Below are 21,037 nucleotides of genomic sequence, written 5' to 3' on the forward strand. Positions count from 1 at the left end.
CCCACTTCAACAGCTGCTCTTGCGAGCAGAAGCTCACCCATGGTAAGCAGAAAGCAGTGCAGGACAGAACTCTGTGGCGCCAGCAAATTCTCCCACAGCAGCAGCCTGCCCATCTCACCTCTGATCTGGAGGGCAAGAATGAGCAAGGAGCTGAGCCCAGCCCCTCCCCCCCAGCCATAATCTCCCAGTACCTCTGCACTTCCCAAGAGAAAGCCTCTCAGCTCATAGATGGTAGCAAATTGCACCCTTCCCCCTCCTCCTTGGCTACATCTTTTGTCTCTCTTAACTATGTTCCCATCTCTTAGGCAACAAATGGGAGAAAATTCCCTGAGCGAAAAGAAAAAAAAAAGAAAAATCCTATCTTCTATAGCACTAGAGGCAGGAAGTAGATTTAAGAGAATATACTCGTCCTTTATGCTCCACTGTACATCTGATGCTGGTACATTCCTCACATCACTCTCCCTGCTGTTCAGCCCTCTTTGCTGAACAGATGGTCCCAGCAAGCAGCTCCTTGCTCTGGCAGACTGTGAGAGGCTGGGCACAGCCCTGCTGTCCTTGCCCTGAGCTGTGCTCCTCACCATGTACCAAAGGTAAGTAGGTAGCTACAGCAGGACCTGCCAGGCCAGACAACCCCCAGGAATAGGCCCGGGCCAGGAACAACTTCACCTCAGTTCTTTCCTTTCCGCCCAGCCTTCCATTGCTCAGCAAAGCAATTCATGTTCCCCGACAATTACTGGCCCTCAAAGCCAGCCTCCCTTGTCCTGCCCTGAGCAGAGGCATACAATGACAGAGGGGACACACAGCTCCTCACCACAGCAGCAGGTGTGTGGTCAGACTGCAGATGGCCGTGGCATAAGAAGGACTGCCAGCAGAAGACCTTTAGCATAATAAAAGCTAAGGCACACAGGATTCTCTGCAACAGTGCCCTCAGGCCCTGTCACTTCATACATGGACCAAAAATAGAAATTCTTTAGTCTCTCTGTTGGCCAGCTAAGGCTTGATGATGGAAACTCAGGAGAGTTGGCTTGGAAGTCCTGGTGAGCTGTAGCTGACAGGTGCTGCAAGAGCTGCCAGTAATCAGGAGCAGCCCTGAGCAGGGCCTGCAGCACCCCTGCCCTGCATGCACAGAGCCAATCACAGAGCCCTGGAGCAGTGGGGTTGCCTGGCCCACACTGCAGCTCTGAACACAACCAGGGAAACACTGGGACCCCACTGGGACCAGGAGAGGCAGGCAAGCAGGGCAGCAACGCTGAGACCCCATGAAGGCTGTTTGGAACCTGCTTTGGGAATAGCTTCACAGCACAACACACATTCAGTACTTCACCTGACAGAGCCACCTGTAGTATCACTTAGAGTTCTCTTACATCCCACTTATGACAAGTGCAACAAACTCAGGGCACAGGTGGGACCTTCTAACACTGCTGAATCTGAACACAGATGGAACATAAAGTTGGTGCTTCTTGCTCTCTCTCGTTCAACAGAGAAGTGTTTTAAATTAGAAGGTCTTTCTCTCCCAGCAAGATTTGAGAGCACATGCATTAGACAGGCCAGGCCTGCCCCAGCTTCTGTGCATAAAAGCAGTAAAAACAGCATTTTAACAGGTACTCATGGTCTTTTACTTAAATAATTCTGAGACCTCATACCAGTTAGTTTAGTGTAGGCTTCCATGTCCTCCATTGCTGTAGAAATCCGATACACGTTTTCTCCAGAGCCTCTTATTTCAAAAAATTTGTCTGCTTTTTGAAAGGCTTCTGTTATCCTAATTTGAGACAAAATTACAACTTTAGGATAATATAGTTTTGAAACACCTCACTGGTCAACAGGCAAAATGAAACAAATTAGTATGTTATAAACAGAAGACAATAGATGAAACTGTATCCCTGGCACACAGCAGACACTGATCACTGCAACATCTTGTCTCCATGCAGTCACTGCACATTCCAACAGAGATTTACGGAAGACAGGTTCAGAACAGAATGTAACCTTTAGATGATTGAGCAAATTCACTTTGTTCTGCTTCAGACTGTGTTTAGCACCGCTGAGACAATTGCAGAACCCTGCAAAACAGTGACATGGTCCCTCAGCTGCAGCAAGGCTTCCTCATAGACGACCACACCCTTTTACAGACTCCTTGCTTCCTGAGTTAGCTGAGAGGGTACAAAGCATTGTAAAGGGAAAACATCAAAACATCACAAATATGTAGTATTTTCAGATGGGAAAACATGATGTTCTAAAGATGAAGTTCTTCCAGATCTCCATATACCTTGCTGTCATTTCCAGCTTGGACACTCTGTTGGAAAGGCTGCTATAATTATAGGAAGACAAGAACAGAGTTTTTCTAAACTAAAAAATGTGTTTTACTTGTCATATGTACTTGTCAAACCTGAGCATTTTTAGTCTGAGTTTTAGAGGATCCCTAAATCAGGAGCTGAAGTTTATGAAATGAAAGCAATCCAAATCACTCTTGTACTGTGTAATCCTTAGCATCCCTTTTTACCAAACTCAACAGACAGTTAACCAGCAGACGTGACCCTAAGGAAAAAATATTTGGGGATACAAGCATTTCTGATTCTTAAGAAAAGTAAAAAGAATAATGTTATGGGGAAAATTCTACAGACATCAACAAGAGAGGTAAAACAGCAGGTAGGCAGCTAAGTCGGTCTTGAACAAATCTTGCTTTACAAACACAAAGCCAAGCCTCAGCTGAGCTACGTGAGCCCATTCATGACTTCACTCTGTTAGTAACCTTGCTCTAGTAACCAGGCAGTTCAAGCTAAATGGTCTCTAACTTGCAGATAAAGGTCAGACTTCAGCAGTCAGCAGTTTAAATGGTTTAAGCACACTCTGGTTTTGTGCTTCTTCAGCCATTTAGTAATTTTCCTCTAATTTAATTTTACATAGAAGGACGTTTTTGTCCTCCTCTCTGTTTTTGTTTGCTTTGTTAACCACAGTCTAAGTATTAAGTCTTTTCACAAGAATCAGAAGTGGCTTTTACTCTGTCACATCTTATTGATTTTCTGAATATTCCAAATGGACATGGATTGTTTCAAGAATTTAAAAATAAATTGAACAGGAAGGAAAGGAAAATATACTTGCATTATTTCAATGATGTTGCCAGTCTTATGCTGGTATGCTCTCCGGTGCAGACAATTCCGGGTGTGGAACATCTCGTACAAATTTCCAACTTCCTGAATCAAAAAAACCCTATCAGCATTTACTTTTGTCACTGTCTTACTGCGAAGATTAAAACAATCAATCAATTAACCAAATTAGTTGCCTCCTCCCATTCAGAGCATAAAGCAGAATGATTATTATTCACAATTTCCAAATTTTAAAACTGGCTCAGGCCACCATAAGAGAGCAAAGTGCTGACAGTGAGCCCGGGCAGCCTGGCAGTGAAGGGGACTCCTCATCCCTTTAGCAACCCCTCACCACAGCCACATTCACTTCCTGCCCAGCAGACTTGCTGACAGCAGACCTGGCGCAGGATCATGCAGATCTGACGGGTGTGTAGAGTCTCTCCTGACAGGATCTGTCACAAATCCTTTCAAACATTAGTTTGCTCTGCCTCTCCCCTAAACAGCAGCTTCCGAGAAAAACTTTCAGAGCAGCAACTACTTCTCTTCCTCTTGGGTTAAGGGAGCATGGAGCAGGACCCCTAGGACCCCCAGCCATGGGGTGCAGCTCCCCTGTGTGCCCCCAGGTGCTCTAACCCCCCCATGCTCCACATGCTGCTCACCTTGTCACGGGTACAGATGTGCTTCTGGTTTTCCACTTCACAGACCCGAGTGAAGATAAGCAATCGCTTATAGTCAAAATTATTTGGGATTCCAAGATGATGGCAATCCCTAGAAATATTCCACAGAGTGTTTAGTGATATGATCATTTCTGTACATACAGCAGCATTTTGTCAATAGGAATTCATAATAAAATGTAAGATTTGTACCTTGCAAAATAATCCCACTTGTCAACATCAATGCCATTTTTTTTATTAGCTACAATCTCATAGAGGAAACTTTTCTCCTTTGGTCGACCACGGTAGGGCCACTGACAGGGGAGGAAGCCAGGAAGAAAAACATCAGAAATAACAAGAAATTAACGTGCACCAACAATGTCAAACAGCTTTTTAAAGACAGTGGGAATACACTTTGACTTTGTTTGTGATAAACATCCAACACTGAGGTAGTGAAGAACAAGAAAAGAACTTCCAGAAGCTATCAGGCATTAGTAATCCAAAACAGGGCCTAAGCAGCTGTCTTCTCTAAATCTCAGGAAGAATAAAACTCATGTACACAAATATTAATTGCCCATCATTCTACTAAAAGAAAGCCTGCAGCTTTGAAATGAAAAAAAAAAAAAAAAAAAAAAAAAAAGAGCATATCAACAAAGAGGAGAAATTTTAGAATTATTTATTTCTCAGGGAATTAGATACGCAAACATGTCACTGTCCTGCAATCTTTGCAATCTACAACTTTATAGAACAGTTTAAAAACACATACTTAGATGTTTTAAGCAAAAATTGTTTGACAGTCAGCTACTTAAACTCCTACCTCACAAGGGACAATTCAGCGATAAGGCAAACAGGAAATGAACACCAAAATAATAAAAGGTATACAATTTCTTGAAAATTTAAAGATCTTTCACCTAAAAAAATGCCATAAAGTGGCCTTAAAATTCTGAAAGTGGAAAACGTTGTATGCAAACATGGGTTCCATGCTATCTGCAATACAGAAATACTAAAACTGACGTGAATAGCAATGGAAACACGTGCAAGCAGCAGGAAAAAAGCACATCATGGATAAAAATATCATGATCGACCTCTGGTACTGCAACATGTTCAGGACACTTTATGTCTGGTGCCTGAAAACCCATTGTCCGTGTCATGACAGAGGCCTGCACCACAGTGCACAGCCTGCCACTGCAATCTGCTGCCTAACACCAGAAGGGTGCTCCCATGTATCGTGTGTGGCACTCCTCTTCCTGGTATCCTGCTGGAAAATAGGCATAGAATCTGAACAAGGCAAACCAGACATGGAGAAAGAACCTGGCACAAGATCAATGCTAGTGGCAGGCACCAAGATTTGTGTGCAAATAAGCCCAGTGGGATAAAAATCAGCTTGCAGATTTTGTAAATGAACATCCTTTTCCTATAGGATCTCAGACTCAATTTCACTATGCCAAGTTCCTTGTATTTGCCGTGAGATTGCTATCCACTCCCACAGCAGAAAATAATAGGCAAGAGTGAACACTTGTGGGTTACTTGTTTGGGACTACATGTAAATTCTGATTCAGACCAGATTGTCCCGGCAGATCTCCCACTGACTTCAGCTGCTACCAGTTCTTTACTCTGGTGGCAACTGAATGAGTATACTTGAAGAGATGACAAAAGCCGTGAAGTGTAAAACAAGGGAAAAGGACTTAAGTCTTTCACAGAGTTGCAGTGATTAACAACCACCATCTCTTCTCACTTGCCTCTTGAGGGAACTCAATTTCTTCAAGTCTTATCGCTGCCTCTATGTTTGCTACTGCAATAAATCCAAGCATTTTGCTGCTGTCATCAAAGCTGTTGTGGCTCTGGCACTTGGGCCAGGCTTGGATTGCTCACTGCCTCATTGCTGCCAGTGCCCAGTTTTGTTATCCAGACTGGGGGAGGCCTCCCTTACTCCAGGCCCTGCTAGCTCCCTCAGCTGATCCTCATCATACTTGTGCTCTAGACACTTCCCCAGCGCTGCTGCCCTTCTCCATTGCACCTCAGTGTCTTTCTTCAAGTGAGGGGCCCAAAACTGATCCCAGAATTTGTGTTGTGGCCTCAGCAGTGCCTAGCACATGGGCACTGTCACTGTCCTGGTCCTGCTGGCCATGCTATGGCTGGTACAGGCCATGTGTCACTGGCCTCTTGCCCACCTGGGCATGTCAGGCTCATTTTCAGCCACTGTCAACCAAACCACCTCTTTTTTGCCTAGCCACTTTCCAGTTGCCCTCTCCCCAACCTGTACCAGGACCCAACTTCTGGCATTGTGGAACCTCACACAATTGGCCTGGACACATTGATCCAACCTGTCCAGATCCCTCTGTAAAGCTTTCCTGCCCTTCAGTTGAGCATGACCTGCATTTCCTAACCCAGGCTGGCTGGGCCTGATTCCCTGGTTGTCCTGTACATGCCGCATGATGGCACTCTGGATGATCTGCTCCATGACCTTCCCTAGCACCAAGGTCAGGCTTACAGCTCTGTAGTTGCCTGGATCATCTTTCTGACCCTTGTACATGGAGTCACATTTGCTGAATTCCAGTCAACTGGGACCACCCAGGACTGCAGGTAAATGATGGGAAATACCTTGGTGAACACTTCTTCCAACTCTTTCAGTATCCTTGAGTGGATCCCAGTCACTAGTTAGGTTCCCTAAATACAAGTAACTTTCTACAGCCTTCCTCTGACCTGGAGGCTTTTGGGTAAGCTCAGGGAGCTGTAAGTGCATTAACACATCTGCCATCACTGCAAGAAATAAACACGACACTCCTCCAGCATTGTGACAAAATTCTGAGAACTTCATGGAGCTAGAAGTAACATATAGCAGAAATCAAAATTATCTGTTCTTTCAGTGAAATAAAGACATTTCTTGGGATAACCACAGGAGCAGCACACTGACTCACCGATTTCACACAGGCAGTTTCATCTATAGGCCCTCCTATTTGTTCCTTGATGAAGAACATATCTTCCTCCAGAACAAGACCATAGAACTTCATGACTTCTTCAAGTTTATTGGAAGTGATCAAATGCTCAAACATTTGAACAGAAGCAGTTTCATGCTGCAAAAAAACCCCATCCAAATATTGTATTACATAGTTTAAGCATCTTTCCTGCAGAGTCACAGCTTTACTCCAAGTCATCAGCACTGCCTAGCAGGGCACATGGACAGTGTGAAGTGCAGCACCTGGGTGCTTTCCTAGTTATTTTCCATTAAACAGAACAAGAAATCATCTGGTCTACAGAGTCAAGAAACACACTCTTCAGCAGAAAGCTATTAATTCTGTGAGTTGAAAAACAGCAGCAAGGCAGTTACAATGCTAAAAGACAAAATAATCAATTTTTCTGTGTAAAAGATTAACCAGTTTGTTCATCTGATTTTGCTAAGAAATTACAAACAGAGAGAGGCCGAAAAGGATTGTATTGCACAGTAAACAACTGTTGAAACTCTGTTAAAATTTTTCCAAAAATGGAAGGTTTGAATTCTAAAGACTATTGAATATCCTGGCCTTGGACTAAAACATTATAATGGAAAGGAAGCTGTCAGTTGGTATTTTGCAAACATAAAATATACTCTGCAGAAAGCTCTCAATATGCATTTTAATGCTGGCCAGAAATGCTGGCCAGAAATGATCAGTGCAGCAGTAACAAGGATATCATCACAAGATGAGGAAACAACATTCTGGTTTTCAATTAAGCCATCAAAATGATGCAATAAGGTAAGGCCAGATGACCATTACAGCCTTACAAGCACTGGAACTCTTTAAAAATTAATTATTGAGCCTCTAAAAATTTCAGGTTTGTATTTTTATTTTAATAATGAAAAGCCTACCTTCCACTTCAAATCTGGACGAGTGAGTGGAATAAATCTTCCATCAAACATGTGTGAAAATGGCCCATGACCTTAAATATAAAGATTACACAGGTTTAGTCTGAGACATAGACAGCAAAAAATTTCTTGAGCAAGCTTAGGATCTGAATTCTCCTGTATTTATTTGGCTTTTCTTGACATATCACAGAGTCTTAGTCTGATTTGGGTTGGAACAGACATAAAAGATCATTTCATTCAGACTCCTGCCATGCAAGGCAGGGACACTTTCCACTATCCCAGGCTGCTCCAAGCCCTGTCCAACTTGGCCTTGGACACTTCTAGGGTGGGTCAGCCACAGCTTCTCTGGGCAACCTATGCCAGGGCCTCCCCATTCCCACAGGGAAGAATTTCTTCCCAATATCCCACCTAACCCTGCTCTCTGCCAGTGGGAAGCCATTCCTCTTTGCCCTTTCACTCCAAGCCCTTGTCCAAAGTCCCTCTGAGCTTTCCTGGAACTCCTTTTATGTGGTCTAAAGCCTCTCTGGAGCCTTCCCTCCTCCAGGCTGAACACTCCCAGCCCTCCCAGCCTGGCTCCAGAGCAGAGGGGCTTCAGCTCTTGGTGCATCTCCAAGGCCTCACTCCAGCAGCACCCCATCCTTACGCTGGGGCCCAGGGCTGGTGGCAGCTCTGCAGGTGAAGTCTCACCTGAGCAAGGCAGAGGGCAGAATGCCTCCTTTACCTCTGCCCATGCTGGGGATCAGCCCAGCACATGGCGGGTTCTGGGCTGCCTCTGGTCCTGCCCAGCCTCTTACTCACCGACACCCCCAAGTTCTTCTGAGGGCTATCCTTCTCCATCTACCCTCTGCCCCTTCAGCCTGTCCAGGTCTTTCTGGATGCCCCATCTCTTCTCTCCAGCATGTGATCAACACCACACAGCTTGGTGTTGTTGGCAAATTGCCCAAGGTGCATCGATTCCACTGTCCCCATAACTGACAGAGAAATCCAACAGCACAGGCCCTACATGAGTAGGGGCAACTCATCACTGGGTTCCACCTGGACATCGAGCCTGTAACCACAAGCCCCTGAGTGCAACCATCGGATAATTCCTTATTCATCATTTATGATGAAGACTCAGGTATAATAACTACACTTTCCTAAGATACTTTAAGTACTACTGCACTTAACAGCCAGTTCCAGGACCTACACCACAGGCAAGTACTGCAGCAACACTGAGAATATTAATTACTCTGTGTGAGCTCTGAAGAAAATAAATAATTATTAAATAAATGTTACAATTTTTGAAAGGAACACTAATCTTCATTCTGAAGTGTTTTAAGAGACCTGCAGAAATTACAGAATAAAGAGGACACTTCAGCCACTGAGGGCAGAACTCTAAGCGCCATTTGGAAACAGGACAAAACACTGTGTAAGAGTGGCTACAGATTCAAGTGGAACTGTCTCCACACATGTACTCTAGACCAAACCAAACAGATAAAACCTGTCTTGGAATATGACCATGCACTGAGCAGCCCAAAACAGCTCACGTGTTTTGACCTCACAGATTTTCATCCTGGTTAGCTTTCCAAAAGCAACAACCCATCTTAGGTGTTCCTTACCCAAATCATGACAAAGCCCAGCAATTTCTACACAGAGGATGTCTCGCTGGGTTATATCCAGTTCTGGTTGTCTCTCCTTCAGTGTACGAACCAGACATCCTGCAAGGTAGCCAACCCTGTTGCAGAGGGAAAAGAAACAAATATAGCAGTGGTTTAGGATGAACAGAAAAAGAGAAGTTTTCCTATTCTATTCTGCTTCATCAAGTCACAGCTCTTGTCTGAAAGGCAGCATACAAGGAATACCCAAATCCTGACCTGCGAGAGAATCACAAACTTCTTCCTGTAGTAGAGTTTTAGTCCTCTGAAAGCAAAAAAGCATGGGATACCATGCCCAAATGGGATACCATGCCCAAAACACAGGGACTCTACAGCATCCTGCAGTATTTCATAACAAATAACTCCACAGTAGCTGTGTATGAGAACAGCACTGCACCACTGACAGAGAGAATCTTGAAGCACCTCAGCTCACACTGAATCCTTGAATTCCAGACAGGGAAAACTACAAAGTTCCACAACAGTCACCAAAGCATTTGGTACTTTTTTTCAAAAATTACTTTCTGCTGCTTTAATAATAGCTCATGACAATTATTTCTCTTCTTCTCATTTATTTTAGATATGAGATTTGATTTAGTCCCATTTTTTAAACAGGACCCTCTCTTCTCATGACATAAAACCAGCAGGAGCAAATATATGGCACATACTCCTGTAAACTGTTTATAACCTCTGCAGCACTTGACTCAACAGTTCCCCTTTCAGAACAGCTTAAAGCAAGACAAGGCTTTCTATGACAAGGTAATATGTTTCATTAGTCTAAATTTCACTGTTAGATGGCTTTTTACTAGACCAATAAGCACACAAAACTCACTTTTTCTGAGAACAACTGTCCTAAATTTAACTTGATAGATCAGTGGAACTGTTCAAAAGAAAAGTTGCTGATACAACTTGAGTTTTCAGACTTCTGTTGCGAAAACGTTTATATTCAACCACGTTTCTGTCTTTTTGGCCTACCAAATACAATCAGTTGAGGCTGCCTCATTCATCTGACCCTTTTGCAAGCAGCCATTTGAATCTCGTTTTAAGTAACCCAGAACTAATCCAAAAAATTTCAGCACCAACAAAAGCAACTTTAGGCTGGCCAGATCACCTGAATAAAAACCACTTGCTGGTTTAATTTCACTGTCCCTTGAGATATACCCTTTAAACAAGCTCAAATTTGTCATTCACCAGCTTTCCTGAGGAGTATGAATGACTGAGCAACGCTCTATGAATCCTTGCATCCATCATGTTTCTGCTTAACGGAATTACAGCTATCAGCCTGATAACCTGCCAATGATTGCAAGAAGCACATCTGCCTACAAAGGCAAACATTACAGATCAAATGGATTTTCCTGTGCTAGATGATGAGTGGGGATTACAACTGTCTGGCAGATCATAAGAGTAGCTTATGTACACTTAAGTGGTACACTTACTAATGTAAGTTTATGCTTTAAAACTTGTATTTTGACTGGGGGAACATAAAGCACTTACAGTTTTTAGCTAACATTATTCTTAGAATAATAAAGGGTGGGGAAAGAAATCTAATATTGATTAATTTTGTAAGTTTGTTTATCTGTCTTTATTAAAAGATGTTCAAGGGAATAGCTCACAATCACACAGGACATCCAGGAACATTTGAGATCAGAATGCTCCCCCAGCAGTTTTCACCAACGCTCAGACAGCAATGCCCCCTGGCTGGCACTCCACAGCAGCAGAAACAATTTCAGGGATATGTCAGAGATGTGTGTACCAGAACCACCACCTTACCCTAGGGAGTGTTCAAAGCGGTTGTGAGAGGCTCCCGGAAAAACAAAGTAGGTGCCACCCAACTGCTTGATGTACCGGAGGCGCTGGAATTGAGGGGTGTCGATGATCCGAACAAGCAGGGGATGCAATTCAATGTGCCCATGAATAGGATCATTAAAAACCTATGGGAGAAAAAACAAACAACAACAACAAATTTAAAATTTGACTCAGAAAATAAACAGGCACCAAGGTAAAAGGTATCAAGAATGGTCAAGTATTTGGTGGGAGAGACTGTTCATCTTCTGTAAAACAGACATATCCTGCCAACCCTATATCAAGATCTATCACAGAATCATAGGATGGTTGAGGTTGGAAGGGACCTTAAAGATCCTGTTCCAGCATACTACCACAGGCAGGGACACATTCCACTAGACCAGGTTGCTCCAAGCTCTGTCCAATCTGACCATGAACACTTCCAGGCACGGGGAATCCTCAACCTCTCTGCGCAACCAAACTTATCTTGGAGAATTACTAAACCTTTACACCAAAATAATAAAACTGCCTATTTCACATAGCAAGGGAAGGTCAAAATGCCTAAAAAATGTTATCTCCATCTGTGCAATTCCAAAACTTAACATGCAAAAACTGCTGTCTTTATTAATCTGCTATTCCAATTAAAGCAGGATACTCCAATGCATGTCTGAGATATCAAGTGTTTGATCTGATATTATTCAAGTTTTTAAAATCAAATGCAATTTTGCTGAGTGGAAATTATGACTTACTTTTTTCTTAAAACAAAGTGCAAATCCCCAAGATGACTAAAATATGAAAGAAGTATTTCCTGATAAGCTCATACTTTTAGAGACATCTCAGTAACTACAGGGACTCAGTAGAGAAGATAAACACATTTAATCTTTAATCTTTGCTGTCAAACTGCAGGCAAAACCATTCCACCACACACACACATCTTTGTAAAACACTGAGGCAAATAAGGTTTTTCTGTGCTCTCTACCTTTGGTCACTGAGCTGGGAAAGCTGTAGCAGATATGCAGACTACTACAGAATGTGCAGTCCTGGCCCCAGTAAACCAACACAGACCACTGGGAAAAACAGGTGGACACAGGAAACAGTGAAAGTGAGGAGGAGTCTGTTAACCCAAGCCTGAGGAAAAGCTAATAAAATAAACCTGGAGAAAAACTAATAAAATAAACCAAAGGGAGGCTCTACACAGATGGATGTGAAAGGGGAATTTCTCCAACGCATGTCAAACAGCTCTTCTGCACATTTAATCCCTCACAACCTGCAGGTGCCCACTGAAAGCTTACACATAATGATTCTAGTATTTCTTCTATTAAAGTGGTTTTTCACAGACCACCACTACCAAGGGCCCAGAGTTTGCTGCTGTGCAAAAGAAAGGCACCAGCTGGTAGCATCTAGCCAAGAGAGGGGAGGCAGAAAGGAGGAGCAGAGCCCTATGGAGGGCTTGGGGCAGGACCTGGCCATGGTGTCCCCATAGCATGGGTTACCTTCATCAACTCCATGTGCTGCTGTTGCAGCTGTGTCAGGCACGCCAGCACTTCCAGTCGCTCAGCTGGACAGCTAGAAAGGAAAAAGAGACACTGAGAGCAAAGTCTGCAATGCACTTCTCTTTACAACTTGCAGTACATTTGGAATTAGTTATGTGAGTTCACATTACTTTAATATTCCCTGACAGAAGAAGACTACAACTGCAACTTTTTCAGAAAAATATTGAAAGCATTTATCCTTCTAAAACAAAACATGGAAGGAAGGAAACAAATAGCTACACAACACGTCTGTAGAGCAGCATAAATGCTTCTCTGTGGCAGCCCCCCAGGCCGTCACAAAGGGGATTACTTCTCCCTTGGAGCGTGTCCAGCACATAAGATGTTTCTGAGGCGGCAGGCCTTGCCCTCTGGGTGATCTTTCTAACTGACTTCCCTGTGAGTCATGGTGAGGTAACTGAAACACTTCCATGAATCTTTGCTGTATGCAGTATGCACATTGTTCCTCCCTGATTTGTCATTCAGACAGTTCCTAGTTTCTCTGTTCTCCTTTCGGTGTATTTTGGATCTGTTCATTGATTGGTTCTTTTCCTAATCCATGTCCTGATTGGTCCAAATTCTTATCCCCGTCCTCAGATAAATGTATAAAAGTCTGCTTCCCTGAGCATCTGGGTTCTTTGGACCCCAGGAGCTCCTGAATAAAGAAGACCCTAGGAAAAGACGAACTTGTCTCACGTGGTGCTTCCTGGTGTTGCCTGACCTCCCCCTGGACCAAGGCTGCCTTGACAGCCTTTCACAAGAGCTGAATCACTCTCCCCAAACCTGAGAGTGCCAGTGCACCTGGCACACAGAGTGCCTTGATAAAGGTGTGTTGGGGTTTAGGTTTGTTCCTTTTTCACTCTAAAGAATTTTTTCCCTGTAAGTTACGAAGAAAATTAAATGTTGGACACTTAAGAGTACTTGACCAAAACAAAGAGGTGGCCAAAGCTCGGAGGGAGAGATAATGCGAGTTCTGGGGCAGGTAAAGGACAGAGCTGGAGGCAGGTTCATGCTCTTTTTTTTTCTTTGGTGTTTGGGGAGAAAGAACGGCTGGGTTGCTGCTTGCTGCGAGAGGAGTTCACTGTCGCCCAGGGGGTCCAGTCCTGGGAAATCTACCATCATCTGCTCGCCCTGGAATTCTGAGCTCCTCGGCCACCCTGCTGGAGCTGGGCCAGCCCTGCCCCACCATCGCGGCTTCAGCGCTGCTCTTTTTGCTACAGTGTGACCCTGCACCCCCTGCCCTGCTGGGACATCCTGCCATTCCAGCCACCAGCCCAGGACTCTCCACTGTTCCACCCTGGTGCTCTGAGAGTCCTGCAGAGGCACAGAGACTAAACTGCCCTGGGTTTTTGTGAAGCAAAGCCCTCAAGGTTCTTGGTACTGTTTTGTTATCAATGCTGTAGTTGTTGCTTTTGCTTTGTTATACATATTAGTAAAGAACTGCTATTCCTACCCCCCAAATCTTTGCCTAAAAGCCTCTGACTGCAAATTTATAATAGGAAAAAAGGGGGTGGTTTACACTCTCCACTCCAAGGGAAACTCCAGCTTTCGCTGGCAGATACCTGTCTTCCCAAACCAAGACAAGGTGCTACTGTCAGGAACTGCCACAGCACCTGAAGGCCCACTGGGCTGCGGCACTTCTCCCACTTACACAGAACTGAGAAATAAAACCACTATGAAACTGACAAAAAAAATTGTGTAAGCTGCACCTGGAGTCCTTGAAACTTATGGGAAAGACAACATGCAGTATCTGAATAACTGACATTTATTAAGGATGCAATACTTCCTTAAACTAAAATGTCAGTCACAACAAATGATTTTTATACAAATTTCTTCCAGTTAGTCAACTGTGTATTAGTTTAATTTTGTCAAATTAACTTGAATTTTACATAAATTAATTTCAATTCCACCAGCCAAACCACTGCAGTTTTGCTGGTGGAGTTGAACAAAACATGTTCTGATTTTGTTGAGACTGATTCTTCTATTTTGCAAAGAACTTTTGGTGTCATTTTTAATAAATGATTAAAGGTCTCCTTCCCAACACACAGCTAAACTTCCAGTGCAGGTACTCTGCTGTAGCCACAGCAGTCTAAGAGCACACGCAAGACAACTCGAGAGAGAGAGAGAGAGAGAATATGTTCTATCACACCTACTTTTACCAACTCTGTCTGCAAGCCTTGCCCTTGAGCTAAATGTTTTCAGTCTCACTACGACAGCAAATACTATCACGAGAAAATACTTCTTCTCCAGCAGTTAACCACCAAGATTGGTTTGAGATCAGTCTTTCAACATAAAATTTAACAGACAACAAGACTATAAAGTGTCAACTATTAGGAAAAAGCACTGCTTGATGCACTACTTATTCTCATCCAAATTATTTAAAAATTCACAATCACTAAAATATTACAGGCATGTGATGTTTGAGCTGTTGATCAGCAGTGTTTCTCTCAACCACTTGGTACTGCTTTCCCTAACAGGGAGCTCCGGGGCTGTAGCTGCTGCTTGGACTGTCAGAAGGCAGAGCTGGGGAGCCCCTCTCCTATGCAGACAGGCTGGGAGAGAGCTGAGGCTGTTTAGCCTGGAGAAGGGAAGTCTGCAGGGAGACCTCACTGAAGCCTCCCAATACCTTAAGGGGACCTATAAAAAGGAGGGAAAGGGACTTCTTATAAGAGCAGATACTGTCAGGACAAGGGGCAATGGTTTTAAACTGGCAGAGGGCACAGTCACAGGGTATTAGGAAAAAAAACATTCCCTGTTGAAGGTGCTGAGGTCCTGGCATAGGTTGCCCAGAGAAGCTGTGGCCACCCCATCCCTGGAAGCGTTCAAGGCCAGGTTGGACATGGCTTGTAGCAGCCTGGGATAGCGGAAGGTGTCCCTGCCTTGCATGGCTGGGGTCTGAATGAGATGATATTTAAGGTCTCTTCCAACCCAAACCATTCCACAATTCTAAGATAAAAAGCACCCTTGGTGATACCCAGACCAGCATGTGTTCCGTGATACAACTCTGAGAGCAAAGAAATCAACATTATGACCAGCAATTATTAAACTAATATGATGAATGCTTCTAACAACTTATTTTTTCACACAGAACTAGCCAGGTTGGAAAAGACCTTTGAGATCATCAAGTCCAGCCTATGACCTAACATCACCTAATCAACTAAACCATGGCACTGACATATTCAGTCTTTTTTTATACACCTTCATGGATGATGACTCCATCCCGTCCCTCCTGGGCAGCCCATCCCAATGCCCAATCACTCCTTGTTAATGATTTTTTCCTAATGTCTAGACTAAACTCACCCTGGCACAGCTTAAGATTGCGTCCTCTTATCCTGTCACTTGTTGCCTGAGAGAAGAGACCAACCCCCTACCTGGCTGCACCCTCCTTTCAGGGAGCTGTAGAGAGTGGTAAGGTCTCTCCTGAGCCTCCTCTTCTCCAGGCTAAATAACCCCAGCTCCCTCAGCCACTCCTCATAAGGCTTGAGTTCCAGACCCTTCAGCAGCTTTGCTGCCCTTCTCTGGACATCCAGCATCTCAACATCCTTCCTAAATTGGGGAACCCAGAACTGGACACAACACTCAGGGTGTGGCACAACCAGTGGCCTAACCAGTACAGGGGAAGAATCACTTCCCTAGTTCTGCTGGCCATACTAATTGTATTTTAATATGAATTACTCTTCTCAAACCTGAGATCTCTGTTCAGATCTGTCATAATCACAACCTTTGTGTCCCAAACTGGGCACCAAGAAGGATTGTGGTGGATTAACCCCAAAGGGGAACTCAGTCCCACACAGCTGCCTCGCTGCTCTGGTGGGATGGGGAGGAGAACTGGGGAAAGGTTAGACCCTGTATGCTGGATCCTGGTATGACCAATTGTCTAGATGCCCCACCTTCCCTGCTTTTGGTGCTCCTTCAGATAGGAAACAGCTGCAACGCATTTTTCACCTGAAGTCTACAAGGTCAGAGCCCCCTAAGCAAGAGAAATCCTGTTAACACAGGAAACTATAGTTTTCCAGAGCTCTGCAGGCAGAATTCCTCCAACAGCTAAAGCAGCATTACTGCTGGCTGCTTGGAAATGGTGACAACTGGCACTCCCTCATCCACTCCCCTCCCTGCTTTCTCCACATCCTCCTTCATGGCACACGCCACAAATACAAGAAAATCCCTTTCCTGTGCCTGAAGAGGTCAGCCAGACAGCCTCCCTCACCATCTGTGTTCAGCATGCAGCACACTGCACACCACATGAAATATCTACTGCCAGCAACATGAGAACACCTGGGAAACCCACTGTGGTGCCTCCAGGCACCTTTGGCCCAAGCTCTCACCTCTGAACATCCAGGAAGCGGAGGAACTAAAGACATGCATTAATTAGTGGCCTGTCACAGAGAAATTATCAAAGTTACTGCAGGACAGTGTGTCATGGATAGCAAAAGAATTGTTCTTAGTGCAAAGCAGAGATGTTTACAAAAAGCAGAACACCTGAGTAATTTCTCATCCAACTTTCAACACTTTTAGCTTAATAGAAACAAGATGTCAGATCTCACAGAAGGAACTTATACAAAGTCAACAATATCTTATACAAAGAAAACCCACAAGCCTGTAAACCCACCACCATCTGCTCTCTACATCAACTGACAGCTCTCCACAGCCCTGTACCATCACCTGTATGTACCCACACTGAGGGACTCCTGGCTATCCCATCCTGCTGTCCATGTTCAGCACTGACAGTTTCTGACTCCCCAGACTGGCTGCACATGTCCAATGTGTCGTGGACACCTGATACTCCTTCCCTACTAGAAGCAACCAGCCTCCTGGCAAGTCCTAAATAAAACTAGACACCAGCTTGTCATTTCAGTCAGGCAATTACCTGGTACTTCAGCAATAAACAAAATCCTCAGCTGCCTTCCATGACATCACAGCATTTCCATCTGCATACTTCAAACAGTTGCAGTTAAACCCCTCTTCCACAAAAAGAGAAATCAAAAATACCTTAATGACTCCAGCACGTCTTACCTTGTCCAAAGCACAGTGCTTCTGCCTTGTCCCACTGTGTGACACCAGCTCTTTATTCTCTTCCAATACACACGCCCAGACACCCGCCCTTTCCCACTTTCCCTCTGTATGCTGATGTCTCAATAAAAGAAAGAGACCTCACCCCCAGCACAATATGAGCTCTGATGAGTTTTCAGGCAAGGACCCAACACCAAAGTGCTCTAACCCCCAGCAGAAAGCACAGCTCTGCACTTGTGTGGACCTGCCAGATTACACACCCCAGCCTACCTCAAGGCCACCAACCACAACATCAGCAAACAGCTGGAGCCAGCAGGTGGGTTTTGAGACAAATTTGAAGGAAATAGTATAAACAAGGTTAACAAAGAAGAAAAGAAAAGACATTACAAGATTAAAAACCACCAGGAAGTATGTGGTGAGTAAGCAGGCTCACATCTCACTAGAGGGGAGCAAGAGAGGATCCCCAGTGGGGCAGAGAAGGGGCAAAGAAAGGGCCAACACACAGAATAGTAGGACAGATTCATACTCTCTGCTGTTTCAAAAAAGCAAGAAAACATGTTCACCATCAGAAAGATTACAAGGGTTTTGGGACCAGTCATTCCCTCACTGCTGGAAACATCCTTTACACACTTTAGAACAGCATCCAGTGTCCCTGTGTTCGCAGCAGGTGACCACTACCAGCCGGACTGCCTGCTCTGGACTGCTCAGGGTGGTGGGGACTCAGCCACAGGCCCCTATTCTGCTAGGACACACAACAGAGAGCCAAGTCCCAGCAGCTGCTGCAAGGCTGACCTGTCAATACCCTGGATTTCTCCCAGGGAGACAGGTGACACTTGGCCTCTCCTGAGCGATACCTCCCACTCTGTCAAACATCGGGACCGCTGTCATCCCTGGAGTTGGAGCAGCAGCAAATTCAAGCAGAAAAATAAGTTCCCGTCAGAACCCCTGGAGCTCACTCTTGTGTTCCCAGCAACACTCCAAAGCTCATTGTGCTACCCAGGGATGGCAGGTTTAATTTTCATTAAACCTTTTCTAAAAGATCGACTTTTTTGCTTCTCATGGTTATTTGGGCAGCGAGCGCCCGCGCCGTGGTTGTGCTGGGATCAGCAGGGAACGGGAAGTGCTCGGAGGGTCGGGGATCAGCCCCAGGGTGCCCGTTCCCCCCTGCACAGCTCTGCCCGAGGTGTTTGGGGCAGCCGCGGCCCAGAGCCGCGCTGAGCCCGGCCATGCGCCTGTGCAGCCGCTCCCTGCGGGCATGGCCCACCCGCCGCAGCTCCTGGGCCTCGGCTCCCGTTTCCCCGCGGGCGGCCCTCACCAGACGCGGATGAGCTCGGGGGCGCAGGCCGGCAGGTCCAGCAGCATCCTTCCGGTGACTCCGCTCTCTGTGGGAGCAAGAGAAGCGTCAGTGCCAGAGGCGGGACCGCACGGCCCCGGTCCCGGCCCCGGCCCGCCGTACCTCGGAAGCGGCGCAGCAGGCTGGGATCGCCCACGCCGCAGCGGGAGAGGTGCTGGCAGAGCCGCTCCGTGTCCCACAGCCGCGGGTCGCTGTGGTCGCTGCCGGGTCCGCGGGGCCCGTCGCACCGCGCGCGCTTGGCGGGAGCGCCCGCCGGGCTCCCCATCCCGCACCGCCACCGCGCAGGCGCCACCGGCTCGAGGGTCCGGCGCACAGTGACGTCATCGCCCCTCGCGGGCCCTCGGCCGCCCTTCGGCATGGCGGCCGGCCGCGCTGAGGGGTCAGCGGGGAGCCCCGGCCCCGGGAGGAGCCTCTGCCCGCCCGCGGAGCCCGCCTCACCTCGCAGGGCGGCAGGGTCCTCTCTGGGGCTCAACGGTGCATGTTCGCCGCGGCGACCCGGTGTGTTGGCGGCGCCCTGCTCTAGGGGATTCACGTGGACTACCTGGAACCCTGCACCGGCACTGCCTGGTCATCCCAGATCCCAGCCATCATCACAAACACCAGCTGCCGCGTGCTGCTCCCAAAATGCCACAGCATTGCTGCCGTCAAACAATACTGCTGAAGGCACCCAAATCTTGAACTCGTTCAAGATCTCATTCCCAAGACATCAAGGGCCATGGAAGCAGCCTCACCACAGCTGCCCGGTGCCCCGTTGCTTCCAGCCATGGTAATGGACACCATAGCCATCCCAGGCAGAGACACATGGGCTGATTTTTACGTATCTTGTTCTCATGTAATGTCCCAATATCCATGAAAACGGGTCAGTTGCCCCAAGGCCTCTGAGTGCCTCAAAGGCCCCGGAAGGGGCCTAAAACTTTGGCTTTGACCCCACAGAGCAAGGCTGGCAAAATCCCTGCTGCCTTGGTCCACCCCGACAGCCTTCTCAGAGCTGTGTCTGCCACATGTGATGGCTGCACATGGTGCCCAGTGGACGAGATACTCTCACCAGCACAGGTTCTAGGAGAGCCCACTCACTGCTTTCAGCAACCCCGTGGACTGAGGGTGTGCCAGGCACTCCTCCTTGGGAAAAGCCTATCACTCCATGGCCATCACCAGCCCCAACAGAGATCCCAGAGATCCAGACTTCTGTACACCACCTAGCTCCCTGCGTGACCCAGCAGTTGTATGATGCCCAGCACATGCTGTGCTCACTGCGATGCTGCATGGGCTCCCATGGGGAAGGTTGCACTTTATCCCTCAGCAGTATCCATACATGTGCCCAGTTTACATGGCTAGGTTTGGGAAACGAGGGCAGTGGTGGCCTCTGTGCACCGACAGCAGAATTTGTTCCTATGCTGGGCAGAGCTGCCTCAAGGGGCCTTCAAGACAAATCCACTGTGACGCAGCTGTCGCTGGGAGGGAGGAGCCAGAAGATGCGAGAGCCACAGCCTTGCAGGCACCAAGGCCAGGAAAGAATGAGGGGCAGGAGGTGCTCCAGGCACCAGAATCCCCTGCAGCCCATGGTACAGGCCATGATGAGACAGATCCACCCTGCAGCCCATGGAGGACCCCACACGGGAGCAATTGAACATGTCCCTTGAGGAAGCTGTGGCCCATGGAGAGCCCACACAGGAGCAGGCTCCCAGCAGGGACTTAGCTGTGGGGAGATCCCATGCTGGAGCAGGGGCAGAGTGTGAGGTGGAAGGGGCAGCAGGGACAGAGCATTACAAACTGACCTCATCCTTCTTCCCCATCCCCCTGCAACACTTGCAGAGAGAGGAGGTAGGATAGTCAAGCATGAAGTTGAGCCTAGGTAAAAAAGGTCTGAGTGGGGAGAAGGTGGTTTTGATCATGGGGTCTCATTATCTTACTCTATTTTTAATTGGAAATCAAATTATTTTCCTTAGTTCCTGTCTTTTTCCCATGATGGTGGCTGGTGAGTGAGGTCCCTGTCTCTATCTCAAAGCTCTTTTGTGGTATTTTCTCCCCACTCTGCTGAGGAGAGAAGGTGAGAGCATGTCTGAGTGACCTGGCAGCCAGCCACAAGCCAACACAATGCATGTCTGGAGTTGCTGCATCCTCCTCCCCACTTCCTTCTCCCTTTCAGATGTGTAGAGG

General features: G+C 46.5%; 1 protein-coding gene across 2 annotated transcripts in view; it reads right to left on the reverse strand.

Annotated features, from left to right (window-relative positions):
• SAMHD1 (SAM and HD domain containing deoxynucleoside triphosphate triphosphohydrolase 1) overlaps positions 1 to 19,145 on the reverse strand; it is a gene marked incomplete at its 5' end in the record, with an annotated part of 28,900 nt that extends 9,755 nt beyond the window's left edge. For both annotated transcript variants that reach the window (XM_083873036.1, XM_083873037.1), the window contains 11 exons: positions 1,644 to 1,759; positions 3,097 to 3,188; positions 3,740 to 3,848; positions 3,947 to 4,047; positions 6,652 to 6,807; positions 7,578 to 7,648; positions 9,173 to 9,288; positions 10,976 to 11,136; positions 12,481 to 12,553; positions 18,842 to 18,908; positions 18,983 to 19,145. In XM_083873036.1, the coding sequence (XP_083729162.1) occupies positions 1,644 to 1,759; positions 3,097 to 3,188; positions 3,740 to 3,848; positions 3,947 to 4,047; positions 6,652 to 6,807; positions 7,578 to 7,648; positions 9,173 to 9,288; positions 10,976 to 11,136; positions 12,481 to 12,553; positions 18,842 to 18,908; positions 18,983 to 19,145 (1,225 nt within the window). The remainder of the gene's footprint in view (positions 1 to 1,643; positions 1,760 to 3,096; positions 3,189 to 3,739; positions 3,849 to 3,946; positions 4,048 to 6,651; positions 6,808 to 7,577; positions 7,649 to 9,172; positions 9,289 to 10,975; positions 11,137 to 12,480; positions 12,554 to 18,841; positions 18,909 to 18,982) is intronic.
• Positions 19,146 to 21,037: the final 1,892 nt, after the last annotated feature.

Source organism: Zosterops lateralis, assembly GCF_965231275.1.
Source record: "Zosterops lateralis genome assembly, chromosome: 16".
Classification (NCBI taxonomy): domain Eukaryota; kingdom Metazoa; phylum Chordata; class Aves; order Passeriformes; family Zosteropidae; genus Zosterops; species Zosterops lateralis.